This window comes from Rutilus rutilus (genome assembly GCF_951802725.1).
Source record: "Rutilus rutilus genome assembly, chromosome: 1".
NCBI classification, from domain to species: domain Eukaryota; kingdom Metazoa; phylum Chordata; class Actinopteri; order Cypriniformes; family Leuciscidae; genus Rutilus; species Rutilus rutilus.
The window spans coordinates 51,989,166-52,005,224 of NC_140209.1; the positions used below are offsets into that span (position 1 = coordinate 51,989,166).

General features: G+C 38.2%; 1 protein-coding gene across 1 annotated transcript; it reads right to left on the bottom strand.

The window, feature by feature from the left end:
- Positions 1-766: 766 nt before the first annotated feature.
- Positions 767-15,121, bottom strand: mief1 (mitochondrial elongation factor 1). Its single transcript, XM_084434985.1, has 6 exons — positions 15,014-15,121; positions 12,843-13,138; positions 9,569-9,730; positions 6,727-6,907; positions 5,804-6,066; positions 767-3,011 (listed from the first exon to the last, which is right to left on the bottom strand). The coding sequence occupies exons 3-6, from the start codon at positions 9,713-9,715 to the stop codon at positions 2,193-2,195; spliced, it is 1,410 nt and encodes a 469-aa protein (XP_084291111.1). The 5' UTR covers positions 9,716-9,730; positions 12,843-13,138; positions 15,014-15,121; the 3' UTR covers positions 767-2,192.
- Positions 15,122-16,059: the final 938 nt, after the last annotated feature.

The following is a 16,059-nucleotide window of genomic DNA, read 5'->3' on the forward strand; positions in this document are numbered from 1 at the left end:
TGAATCCAATGTGGGGAAAACCAGTACAAGCAGGGGTGTTTTCCAGATCTTATTTCTAGAAGTTCCTCAAATAGCTTTATATACTATATATATATAGTCCAATTTGTTAGCAGGAATTTCTATGATTTCATTGACTGCATCTCCGACCCTACAGAAAGAGACGTGGGTTCTCTATACTGCGATTATTATACCCTCAAACAGTTTATAGTATCAGTCATCTTCAGTCTGTTCATGAGATGTTGCAAAACGTCCATCACATGATTTATAGGACACAACATTCAGATGTGCCACCATTTCAAATACATCTAACATGAACAGAACTGCAACAAATGTTGATTATAATATTTACCTTTGGCTGAACTTCTGTCATACCACTGAAGTTTATTTAATTTCCCTTCAACAGATCTAATTTCCAAGTCCTGAAAACTGTATGTGAACATAATGCAAACATTAAATTGGGGTCAGTAGATGTTTAAATGTCTTTGAAATAACTCTCTTTTGATAATTTTTACAATAAAAAATGCAGTTAAGTAATATTGTAAAGTATAATTTAACATAACCATTTTCTATTTTACTATATTTTAAAATAGTTTATTCCTGTGATGGCAAAGCTGAATTTTCAGCATCATTACTCCAGTCTTCAGTGTCACATGATCCTTTTAAGTATTAATTTCTTTCCAAAAAAAAACATCTTACAGACCCCCAAACTTGTCAGCTATTAAGAGTCATAACTGTAGACACAAAATAATTCACAATAACACTGTAATACAGTTTCACTCCATTTTATTTTGTTGTCATCCTTTGCTCTCTATCGCATTACAGAGACCAGAGTCACGAATCACTCTTACAGAACAAATGATACAAAGTGCCGTTTAATAAAAATAATAATCACCAGGAAATGAAGAAACGAGCACAGACGCATCACATGCAAAGTACTAGGCCAAGCTGAACTCCACTAGCAGATCTAATTTGGGTTCGGTGCTGCTTTCATTTCATTCGCTAGGTAAATGTCTATCTGCTACATCACACAGGTCGACACAGGTGTTCCGGTGTTTATGCAAGCAAAATAAATGCTTCAGTACACATGATCTTTTGAGTTTTGGCATTTCATAGCGGAGACATAGCCTACTTTATATTTTGTTCTATTAGACGACTCTCCAAGCACAAAGTATGATCATAAGATATACATAAATAAGTTTTGGTTACATCTGTACAATCAGTACAAAAATACTAAAATGTCTCTGTTTTATTAGGCTCTTGTATATCTTTTGCACACAATATCCTTCGGTTCATTCGAACATTCCTTTTAACCCATACATCCTCATACAATATAGACAAGAGGGGAAACATCCTTCCATTTCTGTTTTCCAACACCTTTTAAATGATTCTACGTATGGGCAGCTTCAATACAAGAAAAATCACATCTGCTCTTTGTTTAGCCATTCTAAAGGAGTTTAAACATATCTTTTGATGATCAATTCAGGTGTTTAGCTTCTTCTGGTTTCAGCAGTGTGTAATAACCCGTTTCAACCATTTCAATAGCATCATATTTCTACGAGCGTCCTTTGAAAGAGTATGAAGAAAAGCAATGTATCCTACATCAGCAACAACTAAAAATCCTTACATAACATGTCTCCAGCACTGCTTGTCATAACAGGTAATCTGCATATTTTATTGGCACAAACTGACAAGAAAAATTGTGTTTGTCTTTGCAATTAATTTTGAATAATGGACAGAATTCGTCTTTTGTTGTAAGTGTTTATGAACAAATCAAGGAAATACTGAACCATGTTCCACAAGTCCCAAACTGGGGAACATAAAACCATGAATGTATCACTGTAACATGCCAAATTACCTCCATTGAATCTCAATGCATTGTGTGCAATAACGGACACACGTGAGATGACTGTGCCTGAATTTATACGAATATCACATACAGACGATATAATCTTCATGCCAATTCACTGTGCATCAGGAAAGACAAAAACACCTAAATGATTTATGATAGGCCATATAAAATATGACTAACAGATGAGTTTGTTGTACCTGAAAATAACTGATGATGGTATAATTAAAAAAACAATTGAGGTTACTAATCTACTCAGAACAGGACACGTATGAAAACATTGCCATTATTTTGGTTTGTGTATCAACTCCACGACCAAACAGTGGTAGTGTGTGTGCAGGAGTTGTTAAACAGTTCTCAAGAGGCTCTCTGGGTCGGACAACGCGCAGTAGAGCGTGTATCCCAGTTCGTCTATTTCCTGTGGCGTTAGCTCACAGAACAGATTGACCTTGAGATTTAGGGTGCAGGGTAGCCTCCCAGCTTCTAGGTGTCCCACTAGTGCACGAAGCAGCTGCATGAAACGGTCGGCGAGCGCTTCTTGAGTCCAATCGCCCTCCTGTTCGCTCAGGAGAAGGATTGTGTTAGTGAGCTGGCTTGCGTTTAATCGTGTTAGCGCTGGATTCAGTTTACACACGGCTTTAACAACTTTAAGACATGCGCAACGGCACCCGCCATCTTCCTGATCAAGGGCACGTAACTTTGTTGTTTCCGCCACGCGAAAACTTTGCCTCCACAGGTTCTCGTGCCGTTCGGCAGCCAAACGATGTGGTTTGGCGATCAGTGAGACGCCGTCCTCCATTACAAGCAACGGGAGGAAGTCCACGTAAAGGCGACGGTCCGTTTCGTACTGCACTTCTAGCGTAAGCGTTTCCGATGGGACCACGGGTCGAATGATGTAATCTAAAACGCTACCGATGGCGGGCCAGTTGATGGATCCAGCGACGAGCTTCTCGAAAACTTCTAGGACGCTCTTTGGGGAAAGGTAACCACCCACAATACAACGGTCCCAGTAACTGCTTCCACGCGGGAAGTACTCAAGGTTTTCCCGACGAACCAGCCAGAAGCCAGGAACGTTCATGATGGTGTCCTCACCAGGAATGGATGACCAGAGATTCTTCTCAAGGATCATGGGTACCATCAGCTGGGCGTGATCAGCAGTCACCACCTAATAATTAAACGAAAAAATGTCACCGTTTACACAAAAAAAATTAAGTTAAAAAAAAAACTTGCAATATGCGATATAATACACAAATGGTTTCATGAGTCAACTCGTTTGGTTCTCAAGGAAAATAAATGCACACACAGATTAGTGATAATCTGCCTAAAGAAAAAAGTTATTTTGTCAAGAGCAGTGAGTGTTTTTCTCTGTTCCCTTTGTTCATTGATTAACTTAAGGGACAGATATAATTAGTGGCTACTGTGTACTGTCCCTTTAAGACCAGCCGCTGCTGTCAGAGACGCAGATCTCACACGCGCCTCATTCTCTCACGAGTCACAACTCTTCACGTTCATCATAAGACTACTCTTATGTTATGAAGATACTCGACAAAACGACATTTTGGCATAATTGTGTGTGTTATTGTTCGTTCAAGCTCGAAAGAGAACTGTATTCTGGGCTGTCTTGTGCGCACGCACGATATTAGCGCGAGTCTTTCTGTGTGTCATATAATCGTGTAGGCTTGACATCGCGATTGCGATTTGATTAATCGTGCAGCACTAAAAAAACAAAACAACATTGATAATAATAAATGTTTCTTGGATCATGTGACACTGAAGTAATGATGCTGAAAATTCAGCTTTGCATCACAGGAATAAAATACATTTTAAAGTATATTCAAATAGAATTTTGAATTATAATAATATTTAACTTTTACAGTATTTTTGTTTAAATAAATGCAGCCTTGAAGAGGCTATAAGAGACTTCTTTCAAAACATTTTCCTAGTTGCATTCGCACCACCAGTAGGAACTCTGAAGTAGTGTTGTCACGATACCAAAATTATTGTTTCGATACCGATACCAAGTCAAGTATTGCGATTTCGATACTTTTTCGATACTTTTCCTGAAAGGGAGAAACACTCTCAAATATCATTGCTGTGCTTTATTTTAAAACCGGGACAACATTCTAATCATATAACACACTAATAAATGAACTATGAACAGCAGATATATTAAACATTTGAACAAAATATGAAATATAAAAATATAAAAAATAAATTAGAGCAATGACATTCAAGGTAATTTTTTTTTATAAATTTAGCAGCATTATCTCATTTATCATAAGAAACATAAGAGCTTTATCTTGATTCTGAACTTTGAATAAAAATATGAACAGCGATTATATTAAACAATGTTTAATATTGGTAACATATGATAAGCCTTGGTGATATATTTGACATGTGGGGAGAGAGTTGTGGAAGGCCTATACTTCATGTTAAACATAAATAAATAGCAGCAAAGACAACGTCGGCAGTGTTGACGGCAAAATAGGCTACAGAATAATTCGTTCTGTATTGAGAGGTGCAATATTTGAAAATCGATAATATTTTTTTAAATTACATTTATATTGTATTTATGTCAAAACTTTCAAACATCAAAATGTCATTTATTAATATGTATTCGTGTCAAAATGACATAGAAACATCTTTTCCTATTCTATTTTGCCTGGGAACGCTTCCAACACGCTTGCGTGACGCGTGAAAAATAGGCGTCGGTTCTATTTATAGCCTGTACGCGTTTTCCGCGCTTCTCGAACTGCGCCCAGACCTTTCTTTTACTGTCTATGGCCCAGACTCGTGTGTCACGCAGGCAGTTAACATGGGAGCCGAAATAAAAACGGACACGACACGCAGCCAGTGTGTCGCCGGCTTTACAAATCTGGAACGCGGTCATTCTTAGAAGTATCCATACTAATAAATTAAGGAATCGTGACGTTTTTAATTTCCGATTTACTTTTTAAATATTGGTGCACCGTGCAACAGAGCAAGGTAGGCAACGTACTTCCATATGTCACTCCTCGCGTCATCTTTTTCTACGAGTCGTGGACCACTTGTGCTCGCACATGCAGCCATCTCGCTGCAGTGTTTTGTCACATGACACTGTCAGCGGCAGGTTCTTTGCTGCGTGCGTCAGGAAAAAAACACAGACGTCCATAGGGAGGCGTTTTTTTTTTTTTTTTTTTTTTTTTTTTTTAAGTATCGATACTGATAAATTTAGGTATCGTGACGTTTTTAATTTCCGAGTATCGCGATACTTTTGAAGTATCGGTACACCGTGCAACACTACTCTGAAGTGACGTAAGCCACGCTTGTTGTGATTTTTATTTTGACTCCGCTCAGAACACCAGAGCCCGAGCACACAGCGCTCGCATTCTCCGTGTTCTGTAGTTTACAATCTGTTTAAAAGTCATATCTAATACGTTATTAGGTAGAACTGTTATACAAAGAAAGTAAACAGTATATGAAAAAGTATTAGCGTTTGCCGTGTGGTTGTGATGCTCAATGTCGCTAGCTGAGCAGAAATACATAATAATGTTTTGCTTGGTCCCCTCAAAGTTGCGTTGGATTTTCTCCTTAGTGTAAATGTTGAGAGGTCTATGTATCACTGTTTTTCGTGTTCGTAGAGTTAGTTTTTGGAGTAATTATATAGGCTATAATCTGTCTGTGTACACAGCTTTTTTTTTTTTAAATGGCGGGTGCTGGTTTTTCACGTACGTTGGACCAATCAGCGTACACTTACGTCACTGGTAGTTCCTATTGTACTGGGTTAGACCCTATTCTGAAGTAGCTAATTTAATTCCCCCAAAAGGCGTTCCTAGAACTAAAATTATTCCCAGTTCCTGCAGTGTGAACTTGCCAAAAAGGGGGTACTTCTGCCATTAGTTCTAGGAACTATGAAAAGGTTCCTCTGGTGCGAAAGCCCCTTATGACACTCTCTGAATGGTTCCCCTGTGTTCTCACCTGGAGGTCGTCATACAGACTGCCGCTTAGGTACATTTCTCGTAGGGGCATATCAGGTAGTTTGGCGTGGAGGAAGAATCGAAGCTCCGCACAGATATCCAACGCAGCACGGCGAGCTACGGCCTGCTCTTCTGAGGGGATCGCCACTCGCTCATGAAAGAAGGCCCAGAGGTGTTCCTGCAGCGAGAGACGAATCCGTGCCCTCTGGAGTTCAGCCTTACCAGAGCCGCCACCACCGCGGCCCATAACACGATGTAAAGAATCTAAAAAAGCAGAAGAACACACAAAAACAGACTTAAATGCCACTGATCATATTTAAACATTCAAAGGTCAACACGTGGTAGAATAATTCTACTTTATCACAACACACAGCCTAAAGCAACACAATCTTTAGTTTTCCAGACACAGATTGATACTAGGCTTGGACTATGAGGGAGGAGAGATGGCACAGGGCGGTGAACTAGTCATTCAACAACGAGAGAGGTAGAGATTCTGAATATTTCCTATGCTTGACATTGATAATTCCTTCAGACAACTCATCAACTACTCAAAATGATTAAGCACAACCCTAATGCCCAGAACACGAATAAAGGGACTACAGAATCCTACAGTGTGTTGATTAAGGAAGGGTTTAAATACCCACTGAGCAAGTAGAGAAGACACTCCATTATGTACAAGCCTGGTAAACAATAAGCATACAGGTTAGGATAGGACAAACAAGGGATAAACCATGGTGGGCCAGGCTTAAAAATAAATAAAATAAATGAATTCAAATGAATGAAAATCAAAAAATAAATATTACCTTTCCTCAAATCTATGAAAATATATATTAAAAAAGGGAATTGAAAAGCACATGTTGTCTCATGGTCTTTGCATTCAAAAGCACAGTATGTTGTGTCTGCAAGGCACCAGAGATTCATTACCTGGCTTGAAGGAGCTTGAGGAGGTAGGGAGCGTCTGTAGAGAGCGGCTCACGTTCTGTTTCATGTCACGGTTCAGTGTCCGTGGTGACGACCCCATCCAGTTCGGCTCCTCCCAGCTTCTTCGTCCTGATGGGTCGGCTTTAGTGGGACTGGATGGGGCACTGAGAGCTCTATCGTACATCTGAGACAAACCAAACTCAATTATACACCAAAAATAATAATAAATTTAGCTGCTAGCAGCAATTCCTGGGCCAAGCCCCTTATGGCCATTTTTGGCATGTTTGGACATTGGATTTTATTAGGAAACCTTTGAACATTGCACAATTCGTATGGTTAAACACTTGCTACACACTGAATTTGATCAAACAAGCTATAGCTTGTTGCTTTCAACAGCATGCCACTCATATAACGGTTTGTTTAATTTTGGCTCGCAGCTATTGGCTCTAATTACACAACATTACACACAATTTTATAAAGTTTCCCCACACAGGACTCAAACCCACAATATCTGGGTCAGGTGTCTGTCGCTCATCTCATTGCACCACTGGGAATATGTGTTTTCACACAGATGCCAAAATTCTATAGTTCAAGTGAGAATCAACTCAAAATAAAGATTTGTAAATGAAGAGTTCAGATGCAAAAGCCTCTAAGTGCCATCTGAAAATTTTCTTCTAGAATGATCATTTTTATCAAGCTCGTATATTTAAGTTCAATAATTTCACTTAAATGACAATTAATAAGTCATTTTCACTGCCATTTAAGTGAAATTACTGACCTTAAATATAAAAGTTTGATAAAAATGATCATTCTAGAAGAAATTTTCAGATGGCACTTAGAGGCTTTTGCATCTGAACTCTTCAAATGCACTGCATGTTATTTTCAGATGAGATCATTCTCCAAAAGACAATGTCTGGAACAGAAGCAACTTTTGCATCACTTCTGGCCACAGTACCTCTTGTGGTCTGGGCATGTGCCAAACTGGATTTGAACCCACGACCTGAATGGTTCGAGGCTCACGACACGTGGAATTACAGATTGCACCGCTCAGTTGACGCTGATTCAACAAGCTGCAAAGGAGAGCCTTCGACGTTAGAATGAGCACACAAAAGCATGCTAAATGTAGCTAATGGTTAATCTGATAGCTGAAGAGCCACATCAGAAAGTATAGCAACTGGTTAGCGTGTTAAATAATTATCTAACATAAGACAACAAACACAGGCAGGGTCAAATTTGGAGAGATATTTCTCAGGAACGGTAGTGAATATCAAAAGTTAGTTCAGTCATTTCTGTGCGGCTAGGTCCAAAGTTCGTCAGATCCAATTTTGGGCAAAATTTGTAGGAGAAGCAAATAAAAAAATGTTTTTTTTGTATTTGCTTTAATATGGCAGACAGTCACATTGTTGGAAAATGACCAATTAGATTTTGTCGGAATTGGCATAAACCAAGGAACAGAATGACAAAGAAGTTTTTGCAAAAAACTTATATCTCTAGAACACTAGGTGGCGCTGCTTATCAGGTATCTTCAGGGCATGTCGATGATGATACCTACCAAATTTTGTGTCTAGATGTCCAATCGTTTAAAAGATATTGCCATTTATGGCAACATTCAAAATGGTGGGCACGTGGTTCGTTCAATCGTGGCAAAATCGGTATCATCAGATTCGGCATGACACAAGGAATCCATAGACAGACATCATGATTTTCTGACAAACGGTTCAACAGTTATTAGCAAAAATAGCAATTTTGCAGATCTAATGACCTGTAGGTGGCGCTGTTCCCAAATTTGGCATGGACCCTCAGATCATGGTTCTGATGAGGTGTACCAATTTTCATGCTGATTGATCAAAGTTTGGCCTAAATACAGCCTCTGAACCAATTTTGGGTCGACCCCGTTAAGTTTGTAACACCATCACAAACAAAGATGAATAATAAAAAAAAATCTGTTCAGTCAATATCTGTGCAGCTCAGTCCAAAGATCATCTGAGCCAATTTTCATACTAATTGGAGGCGCTATATAGTTAGTCCTAGAGACCCCAAATATTGGTCAGATTACTATTCATTACCATCACTACAAGTATGCCAATTTTTTTTTATCATTTTCACGGTTCATAGGGCTACCATTGACTCCCATTGAGGAGGAATAATAGTAAAGTAAACTTACAACTCCAAAGGGGCTAACAAAAATCTTATTTTTTTCTTTTTTTGGGGGGGATAAATAGATAATTCACAAGAACAGCAGTTATTTCAAAAGAAATCTTTGTAACAATATTAAAGTCTTCACTGTCACTTTTGATTAAAATAATGCATCCCTGTATTAATTTCTTTTAAAAAGAAAAACACTCAAAAATTTTACTGCCCCCAAACTTTTGAATGTTAGTGTAGATTTTTGGTGACCATTTTCCTTTCTCTGAACTTAATTAAACTGCATTTTTACAACTGTAAAATCTGTCAAATTTGTTTTACAAACAAATTTACAATTTTTAAGATACCTTTAGCTTTAATTGTGAAATAATCTACAGAACTTGCGCAGCTCACGCACAGGATATTAAACAAAGCTGACTTCATCCTTCAATAACAAACTCTTCGCAAAGCTGAATTACATTGTGAGAGACACTGAAAGGTGATGCTCAAAGTGTTTAAGATCAAGCTGAAATGATCTAGGACGGGGTTAATAAACATTATCTGCTCTTCCCTGTCATTTAGATTCTGTTTTTAATAAAAGCTCTTTCAGAAAGACTGGAAGATAACGTACAGTTTATATAGTACAATTACTTCAGGGGAAGATCACAGGAAATGTGATTCGTTAGGACAGAAGTGCATTACATCATGTTCCTGTACTCACTCTTTTGACCGCCAGCGTGGCGATCCCGAGCATGGCTGCTCCCCCGACTCCCAGCACCAGCTTTGCATTAGAGAGCACAAAGTCAATCGCTGTGCCAAGCCCATTGTCGTCTTTCTTCCCCTTCCGATCCCCGTTCACTCCTGCCATCGATCTTTTCCCTCCCTGAGATGGAGAAAGAGAACAGGAAAAGAAGAGACAAGAAATTAATTTTTTCATCAACTAAAAGTTATTTAAGATGCTAAGCTTATATGCAGTTGATGACATCACATGAATCACAATGTCACATGACACATTGCAGTTATAGCTTGTGTTGTTATTGGTCAAAAGTTTAGACAGAGAAACAGGTATGGCGGGGCTCGACAATAAGGAATGCCTGATGGCCCGGGGTCAGCGTGAAAGACGATGGGGCAGATTCGTAATTGTGAAATGTTAAATATATTAAAAGTGGAAACAGCTGCTAGAAAACTGGATGTGCGTCAATACACAGTAGATCAGTGCATGAGGTCTTAAAGAGACAGCAGCCAAATATTCCTGTGTCCTTAAAGGATTAGTTCACCCCAAAATGAAAATTTACTGACCCCAATGCCATCCAAGATATCCATGTCTTTCTTTCCTCAGTGGGAGAGAAATTATGTTTTTTGAGGAAAACATTTCTGGATTTTTCGTCTAACAATGGACTTCATTGGTTACCATCGTTTTTAAGTTCTAAGTTTTAAGCTCAATTCGGATTGAGCTGATCAACAAACGGACAGTGACCTACGTCATCACGTTGAAAGGTCATGCCGGCGCCGGCAATACTATTTGAACTACTATTCATATTCATCAGAATGTTATTCATATACTATTCATATTCACTGAATACTATTACTATATATATAATAGCAAACAATACAATTTGAACTATCCTCCTACGTACGGTCGCATTGTAAACAGTGGGCGGTACTTCTGCCGGCGCGACCTTTCAACGTGATGACGTAGTTCCCTGTCCGTTTGATCAGCTCAATCCGAACTATTGAAGGTAAAAAGTCTATAAATTATCATAAAAAAAAAAAAAAAGACCTATCGTTTCGCTAGATAACAACCTCTTCTTCAGCTGTGATCGCGTACAGCCCGTTTAAACACTTCAAAGACTTTTGAAACTGCATTGATTTGGACTTAAAAACGATGGTAACCAATGAAGTCCATTGTTAGAAGAAAAATCCAGAAATGTTTTCCTCAAAAAACATAATTTCTCTCCCACTGAGGAAAGAAAGACATGGATATCTTGGATGGCATTGGGGGTGAGTAAATTTGGCATTTTGGGGTGAACTAATCCTTTAATGTTCATCAAACAACAAAAGACAAAGAAAATCACTTAATGCTCTTGACAATCACTTTTGTAGCTTTAATAAGGATTGATATTTAATTTATACAGTGAAGACTATCCAGTGTTATTTTACATTTGATTATTTAATTTCTGTAGTATTTCTTACAGTCCTGAAAATCTTAAAGCACTGTTAAAGGATATTTGTTTAAACAAAAGGTTGCATGGGTTAAAAACAATGAAAACAATAACGATTTTTATTCACTCGTATTTGAGTATTTTTATACTATTATAGTTTTTGTTAAACTGTCCCTATTATGCTATAGTAAAGGCTCCTGATTTTGTTTTGGAGTCTCCTACAACAGGTTTACATGCATCAAAAAACAAAAAAACTAATAATTTACATTGAACATCACCACATTTTTCAATGATTCTCATATGACTCGTCGGATGAATCAGTCTCTCTAAATCCCTCCTTTCCGTGAGCTACTCTGCTCTGATTGGCCAGACGGCCCAGTCTGCTGTGCTTGGTCTATGATTGTATGAAGTCGCACGATTCTACGAAAGCTCAGTGATTGTACATACTGTAAAGCGACGACGTCGATTGTACCATATCCGAGCGCGAGTCTGATGATGAAACATTGGAAGAACTAGTTATTCAACCTGTTTCTCAATGATACGCTGCTCAGTTTGACGTACATTATGAGATGTTTCAACTGTAATTCCTCACCATCAGCATTAACAAGTGTATGTCCATCAACCAACAGATGTGTATATTTCTAATTTATTGCGGTGAACATGCGGGAACTGCACATATGTTAAACAGCGCATATGTTAGTCAAGCACTAATGTGAATGACTGATGCAACATTTAAGTTTGCAAAACAAATCCTAATCCTTCATCATTACTCAAAGTAGTAAGAACAACAGACAATCTGCATTAATAGACACAGTTTTAGGTAATAGTGGCCCACAGCTGCTTAGCAGAAATATAGTAAGACAGTAATAACGTGAGTTAGCCGGTTAACCGGAAACTTGCACAATATAAAACACAAAACTATGCTCGTCCGACTGTTTGTACTGTACTGTATTTTATTTTATTTTTCTAAACTGTTTTAATTATTCTTATTTCTTTTATTATTTTAATTTCTTCTATGTAAAGCACTTTGAATTGCCATTGTGTATGAAATGTGCTATATAAATAAACTTGCCTTGCCTTGCCTTGTATTTTGAACTCCCGGTAGAAAATATATACATCAGTAATTATTCATACTAACAGGCTGTGATTCTGAGGAGCAAGCTAGTCCAAATAAACTGGGTACTGACCCGTCTTTCAAGAGCAAGCATTTTGCGAATCCCGCGTTGAACTGCGAGATTTGAGAAGCAGTCGTCAGTAAAATGACGTGTTTGTGGGCTGGTCAAGTTGTTAACGGGCGGACAACATACAACATAGGCGGGCATTACGCAAATGTATCTTCTAGTGACGTAGAACTGTCGCGCAGTGGGATTCGAATTACAGAAGACTCGTTTAGGCGGCTCAGAGTTGATGACAATAACTTTATCGTGCACTTTCGACTTTTACGTTTACATTCACAAACAGCATTATTACCAACTGCATGAAAGGGAATATTCAAAAAAACAAAATTGGGGCACTTTAATTTTTTTTTTTTTTTTATGTACTTTTGTCATGTTTAAATATTTCTATTTATGTTCATTTATTTTTATTTTAGCTTTTATTTATTTCCAGTGAGCAATTTTAATGCTTCAATTTATTTGATTTAGGTGCCAAGACAATATTTCTAATTTTCAATCAGTTTTCTATTTAATTTTCACATTTTAAGCTTTATTTCAATCAACAAAAATGCTTTTTAACTGTTTTAGTTAATAACAACAACCGTGGTTTAGACATGCATGCACCTCCTGCGACTGTAAGCTGCCTACAACGTTTCAAATGCAGAAATGCTCATCTTACCAGCTAGCAGTCAGACTGTCTGGTGCTGATGGGCCACTTCTACACCAAGCCGCCCAGCCTGCTGTTGAGGAAGAACTGTCCTCTCTTCAGCGCGTCCTCCCTCTCTGCTGGGGCGCTGAGGGTCTGACAGCGGCGGAACTCTCGGGTCACTGCGCGCCGATAGAAGTCGCGGTCGGTGTACTGTAGGTGTTGACCTGCACGGAGCAGAGCTCGGTACAGCTGCAGGACAGCACTGCGGGACCAGCCGCCCATCAGGGAGGGTTCAGAGCGGGCAGAGACCAACGTCTCACACGCACCTGGAAGATGGACACTTTAAAGTCAGTGTTAAATGGAAGTTGCATTGCAGGAAAACCTGTAGGGCGGGACTTGATTGGATGGCTTTTGGTGCATTCAAGTCCTCCTGGGGAGTTCGTACTTACGAGGTAGTAATGTCGTGTTTACGACGGCCGGTGTGTTCAAGACACTTTTGTCGGAGTAAGATGGCGGTGTACTTTCTCATAATTAATTACACAAAAATAAAGCAAGTTTCTTAAACTCTAATTCTAGAAAATGAAGGACAAAGAAATGTGCATCAGGTGTGCTTTGCTTTTTTATGTTTTTAAATAATTTATGAAGCCACTGCAAACTTTATCTTTATTACATTATATTATAATGCCATCGTACTCTGTGCAGGTAATTAGCTTACTTCGCTGTCAATAGAAAAGCCTGACAATAGGGGCTTTCGCACCGGAGGAACCTTTTCACAGTTCCTAGAACTATTGGCGGAAGTACCCGGATTTTGGCGTGTTCGCATCGCAGGAACTAGGAATTATTTTAGTTCTAGGAACTCTTTTGGAGGTGCTAATTTAGCTCCTATTTCAGAGTAGGGTCTAAACCAGCATTATAGGAACTATCCGTGACGTTAGTGTACGCTGATTGGGTGAACGCACACGAAACACCAGCACCCGCCATTTAAAAAAAAGCTGTGTACACACACAGATTATAGCCTGTATATTTACACCACAAACTACCTCTACGAACATGGAAAATAGTGATAGATGGGCCTCTTAACCTTTACGCTAAGGAATCCGACCTAACTTTGAGGGGACCAAGCAAATCACTGCTAAATACCTTTAAGTATTGTGGTATTCCACCATGTTTCTCATTGAAACGCCCCCAACTCGTAAAGATCAGGGCTTAAAGAAAATCCCGAGCTTCCCACTCGTATTTATGACATTGTGTTCATGTGCGTTCAACTCGTATATACGATCTTTACGAGATGACTTGAAAGCACCATTTGCTATTGCTGTGATGTCATGTGAGTGACAGTTTTCCCCTCCCTTGCACCAGTAAACACGTCATCAGAGAATTAAAAGATGTCGCTGCAAGAGGGTTAGGGGAAGTGATTTTGATGAAAACTTAAGGGCACATGAATTTAATAAAATAATGATGTGCACAGATAAATAAGAAATACAATATTCCATAAAGAAAAAAATCTATTCAATTTCATGGTGACTTTAATACCACCCTTTGGACGGATGACAAAAGGACATTGAACACACCAAAGTACTGTGGTAACTGCGGTCATAATGCAAATATGTATTCAATAAATAGCTGACACAACCAAACCGCATTCAAATCACAACAATTCAACGCTCTTTCTTTCAAAACAAAACAAATAAAAGCAGACCAATGCTGGCACGTGCGGCTTATATTAGTTGTATGACCCTGTAATGAAATGTGCAATGTCTGAGCACTAGTTATCATAATTAATGTTGGGGATATTTAAAATACATGCCTGCTTTTTACATGCTTTGATTGATACCCGAGTAAACTGTCTAAGACTGAACCATCGCCTTTATCACCACTGCAATGTCCAGTGCAATAAAGCCTGTTCCACACATAATATTTAGGTATATCAGGGAAAAAAAATATATAACGTTATATATATATATATATATAAATATAACCTTTTGAATAGTATTAACACGCTGTACGGGAAGCAGTTCTGGCGAATGTTTATGAAAATGAGACGTTTGCAAGCAGAGCTGCAGTTATTTTGCATGCTACCGTTAGCTAGCCTCATCTCCAGTGACCTTCTTTAACTGTGGAAATATGTCAATAAGCTCAACCTCCGAGGTCTCAAATGTTTTAGAAACTCATATCCGGTGCCAATAGAAACTTTTACTCACGTTTGAATTAGACAGAAATGAATGTTTAGCTTGACAAGGGTGGGGGAGATCAGACAGCCTTCAGTAAAGGGTCGACCAATGCCGCTCCGGAAGAAGAATTTAAATGACTACTTCCGGGGTTATTGGAACAAGTTTGTACCAGACGGGCTCTGTTTGTACTCTGTTTGTACTGTCTATGGTAAAATGTTTAGTGTGTCAAAATCAAAAATCAAAAACCATTAGTGTGCTGCTGACTATTTAGTTAGCATTACCAGTATATTTCTGGCGTTTCTGCAGTGCATCAGGGTTTTTACAATTATAATTCTTTAATATATTGTATTTTAAAAATACCTTTAAAATGCTTTTTATGGATTTTATTTTACCCTTTTCCAGACTTTAAGAACCTCTACTATGAAAATAGTAATTATAGATATAAAAATAAAACATTTCAATATTTACTGTGTGAAATTACATGCACACACACACACACACACACATATTAGGGGTGTAACAATATATTGGGTCACAATATATCGCAATACAACAATATGTATTGTGGATGGTGACAGTATGTATCGTGGATAGTTCACCCAAAATAAAAATGACTGTGAGAATAAATTCAAATTTTCAGAGTTTTGGTGTCAGTATTACATTAATTACTAAAATGATGAATATAATGCAATGGAGGAATACGTGTGGGTCCTGATAATGCCACATGTCTTATGTTACCAGTAAAAAGTGGCCTACATTATTTTTTTATATATCTAGCCAGTGACAGAGCCAGTGACAAGACAAACAATTCTGTATTTTCAGCTTCAGAATCATGAATATTTTTATTCTCGTGTCACCATTGTCCTGTGCATTGGGTTACCTGCACTAAGTCCAAGTCCATTTACACCCATAATGTAATATCAAATTTAGCTTTTACTTTTTACAAAAATATTTGTGATATTTACCTTGAGTTTTACTTTTTTCACACATCAAATCTTATATTTTGTCTTTCAGCATGATTGTTTGGTTACCACGTTCCCTATAACTTTTGATAAAACTTTAGGTCAGAATTGTTC